This window comes from Alosa sapidissima, chromosome 23 (genome assembly GCF_018492685.1).
Source record: "Alosa sapidissima isolate fAloSap1 chromosome 23, fAloSap1.pri, whole genome shotgun sequence".
NCBI lineage: Eukaryota > Metazoa > Chordata > Actinopteri > Clupeiformes > Clupeidae > Alosa > Alosa sapidissima.
In genome coordinates, this window is record NC_055979.1 from 19,090,695 (window position 1) to 19,095,239 (window position 4,545).

The 4,545-nt window shown below is 40.2% G+C and overlaps 1 protein-coding gene across 1 annotated transcript; it reads left to right on the forward strand.

Annotated features, from left to right (window-relative positions):
- The first annotated feature begins 371 nt into the window (after positions 1-371).
- hikeshi (heat shock protein nuclear import factor hikeshi) lies at positions 372-3,846 on the forward strand. The gene is made up of 5 exons (XM_042080078.1): positions 372-719; positions 2,309-2,546; positions 2,664-2,812; positions 2,900-3,018; positions 3,647-3,846. Exons 1-5 carry the CDS (start codon positions 690-692, stop codon positions 3,699-3,701), a joined length of 591 nt encoding a protein of 196 aa, XP_041936012.1. The 5' UTR covers positions 372-689; the 3' UTR covers positions 3,702-3,846.
- Positions 3,847-4,545: the final 699 nt, after the last annotated feature.

Here is a 4,545-nt window from a genome sequence, read left to right on the forward strand (position 1 = left end):
CTGTGAAAACAATAAGTTGTGCATATGTAAAAGTGGGGTGAAATGGAATCCTTATAACATGTACTTTCAGAATATTTATAGATATGTATACCAAGTTCGCCTTTGTAGGTACCAGGCCATACAAACTCTGTACCGAGTCATATACTATGTCTACCATTGACATACAGTGTTGAACTTCAAATTGTGTGGCTGTGAAAACAATAAGTTGTGCATATGTAAAAGTGGGGTGAAATGGAATCCTTATAACATGTACTTTCAGAATATTTATAGATATGTATACCAAGTTCATTGAAAAAGTAATGACTATGTTCTGACTTTTATTTTGAATGATTCGCGAATGGCGGCCATATTGGAATTTTCTTTACTGTCGCTAGTTTCACACTACTGCTAGAACTTTCCGAGCGTAGGCAACGAAAACTGAACGTAACCAGCGATTTTATTCAAGGGTTCTCTGTTTTAAGGGCCATAGTCTTTGCATGTGAGGGGCTCACAAATCACAGTCCTATGGACAATTTAAAGAAAACATGGAGCATTTTGATAACACTTTAGTGACTATGGCGAGATGATGGATCGCTGGCCGTATACAGTATAAATTGTTGTTGACGCGACCTACTGTATCGTCATTTATTTAACTTGGCTTACAACAGCACATCTTGGCACTAAGTTAACTAACCCCCCTTGCAGATAGAATGTTTGGATGTCTCGTCGCAGGCAGGCTGGTAAGTGCTCAAAGACATGTGTTGGTCTGTTGTGGCAATGGCAGCGCGACGTTTAGCATGCCTAGGCTAACGTAAACAGCATTGGGCAAGTTCACACTTCACCAGAGCTAGCTCAAAGCTACATGTCATACCGGTCAAAAGTTTGGGGTCACTTAGAAATTTTCTTTCCACACCATTATAGACAGAATACCAGCTGAGATAAGTTGCATTTTCTTTTCTTTTTTTTTTAAATCAGGGCAGCAGTTTTCAGATTAGATTATGTGCTTACATAAAAAGGGTTCTCCATTGTCTCATCCTTTTAAAATGATATCAGATAAGTAAACAGAATGTGCCTTTGGAACATTGGATGAATGGTTGCTGATAATGGGCAATGCAGATTTTGCATTAGATCATTTCTTTCTACAACAGTCGATAACCCTTTTGCAATTATGTAAGCACATAATATAATCTGAAAACTGCTGCCCTAATTAAAGAAAACAATGCAACTGATCTCAGCTAGTATTCTGTCTATAATGGAGAGGAATGGAAATTAATGAAAATAAAGCAACTCTGAGATTATATTTTTTCAGTACAATCCATCCTCCCAATCACTTAGTTACTGCATTTCCAACTGGTCATGGATAGCCTTACATATTCTGGATTAGGCTATAAAACGATATAAAGTGAAAAATTAAAAACACAAAGTTGTTTCTCATCTGCATGCATGTGTATTAGATAGATTAGCCTACTGACTAATCACGTTCCAAGGGTGCACAACAACACGTTTCCTTACAATAAGATATTATTACGTTACAGCTATAAGAATTTGGTCACTTCAAAGGGATGAGAAAATATTTACAGTTAAGTAGCCTGTTGTGGATTTATGGGAGACATTGCATGAACATGCTGGTCACGGACATGTCCCCAGAGTAGTGGCTGGCTGCTTTAGCTTCAGCTGAATCGCGCAGGTTCAACACAACACAAGTTACATTGGCGCCATGACCTGATCAAGAGTGAGGTTTAGGGGGGTTAGTGTAACGGATGGCAGCTAGCATAGCTGTGCGTGTGGAACGTTAGTAAACCTCACACCCCGACGCCTCAAGAGTAGCGCTGGCATGAAAGCTAGCAACCTGGGCTTTTAGCTCAATTGTCAGCACGCTCGACTCCCGATCCGAGGTACTGTTCGCGGGTTCAAGTCCGGGTGTGTGCAGGGCTGAATCGCGCAGGTTACGCAAGATTAAAAAATCATCTGCTCATCCATCCCCAATACTCCACTACAGTTTGCTTATCAACTGTCCTAATATGTCTACTGAGGATGCCATCTTTCACATCCTGCGTACCACGCATACTGACAGTGGAAAAAGGAACTATGAGACTACTATTTATTGATTATAGTTCAGCATTCAACACCATTGTGGTGGCCTGTAGAGTGTCCGAAGGATCTTGGACCTCACACCAAACATTTTCAGACGTCTGAAGTGGAAGAGACGTTGTCACGTTATGCTCTCGTTTTTACTCGCGTGATCACACAAATTCATTGTTTGTGAATTAATGTTGCCGCTCTGGCTTGCTTGTAATCTTTCTGACTGTTTAACCGTTTCATCCCTTAGGTCCAAACAGATGCCCAACAAGTGGCCAATGACAAGTTTATTTTCAACTTACCTGATTATGAAAACGTCAACCATGTCGTAGTCTTCATGCTGGGTACAGTGCCTTTTCCCACCGGCATGGGTGGTGCCGTGTACTTCTCTTTCCCTGACCCAAACTGCGGGCAGGTGTGGCAGCTGCTAGGTTTTATAACAAACGAGAAGCCCAGTGCCATATTCAAAATATCAGGTCTTAAAGCGGGTGAGTCCAGCCATGGAGATTTGGCGTCTGTCAAAATTGGAACATTTTAAATATTAGATGATTTGTAAAAAAAAAATGGTGATATTCATTGTGGTCAAGCTTAACTTTGCCCTCTAGGCGAAGGTGGAGTCCATCCTTTCGGGGTGATGCCAGCGCAGGCACCTTCAGTAGCGCAGGTTGGGGTGTCAGTAGAGACATTGGATCAGCTCGCCCAACAAACTCCAGCAGCCGCTTCAGCAGTGTCAACCCTGGACACTTTCACCCAGGTCCGTATCAGATACACATTCATCAGGATGAGTAAAATTTAGTTCTTTTAAAATTCTGAATGAATCATTTTGTTTCTCTTTTTATAGTTCACCCAGAAGATGCTGGAAAGCTTATACAATTTTACTTCATCCTTTGCCATGACTCAAGCTCAGATGACACCAAACCCATCAGAGATGTTTATTCCTGCAAGTTCTATTCTAAAATGGTAAATTCAGTGACCTACACATGCCAATTTAGACCTATTACATCTCGTATCTAAATAGCCTACATGCGCTGCAACTGTGATGAGGTGGATACATAACTTTAGTGCTGTGTACAGTTTATTTCAAGGCTCATATGTTTGCTTTCTTTTTTAAAATATATTTTGGGCTTTTTACCTTTATTCAGATAGGACAGTGAAGAGAAGGTTCTTGTTTCAGTCCTGTAGAAGTTCTCAAATTGTCTTTACGGGGCTGTTCCAGTAATGAAAACTCATGCCGAGACCCTGTAATGGAAACACCCAACCTTGAAGGGAAGCAAATTTACTCTGGGGGAAAAAAAACTATGTATTATAAATAAACATTTCTAACAAAAAAAGGCAAACATTTGCAACAAATAGGGAAAAACATGAGTTTGCCCCTCATGCTGTCTTGGTAAGAGAGAAATCTTACACTTGCCAGATGTCTACATGGTGGCACAGCATTGCCACAAATATAAAAATATATACTATCAAGGCATTTCTATATCTCCTGAATAAATATTTCACCCCACAGTTGAATTTTGTTGACGTAGCTCCATGTCACACTTGAGAGTCTGTGAATATTTATTCATACCAGTCTTTACTCTCGTCACAGGTATGAAAATTTTCAGAGACGATTGCAGCAGAACCCCTACTTCTGGAAGACATGAAATATTTGCAAGAACCACTACAATCTGCATCATGATTTTCCATGTGCCAAGAGACAGCACATTTATGTAACATGAGTACTAATGTGTGATCGCAAATTGATACTTTTCTATTGATGGTTTCATTAAACAGAAGCACTCCTCTTGTCTTGGTTGAATGTTTATTGAATAGCAGAGGGTCTTTTTAGGGGTCCAAGTAGTGAAACCACTGGAATACTAGGACCATATTTTACCAAGAAATATATTTTTGTTTCATGGCCTGTGCACATTACATGATTTCAAGAAAAGTCGGAAACGGTGCTGAAGGAGGCATCTTGTAATGTGCCATTTTGAACGACATGCGATTTATTGTCTGCGACATTCCACGGCTCCATGTCCTAAAGTCTAGTAGGTTAACATTTTTGGGGAATCTCCTACGACTCCCGTATTGACACTGACAGTATGACGACACTCCACGAGTAGGCTACAATAGGCTACATGATCTTGGAATGTGGCCAATCTCGGGACCAAGATACGGTTTCTATGATCGCCTAGTCCAGTAGCTCTCAAACTCCCCATTTTGGAGGTGGGGAATTTTCAAGCTCCACCTGACCCCATCAACCCGGCAAAATGGTAATGTTACAATTTATTTCCTTATTTTAGTTCCACGTTGAATTTCCCGTCTCGGTCTGCTGGATCGTATATGCTGGATCAGATGTTATTTTAAATATGTCGGTCTGTTAATGACTTCTATGTTTGTGTGTGGCTATTTTGTTTTCTATGATCTATGAGAATCTATGATCTTCCTTGTCAAAAAAGAAAGGCATTATTAAAAAAAAAAAGCACCAAAACAAAAAAATCCTCCTGT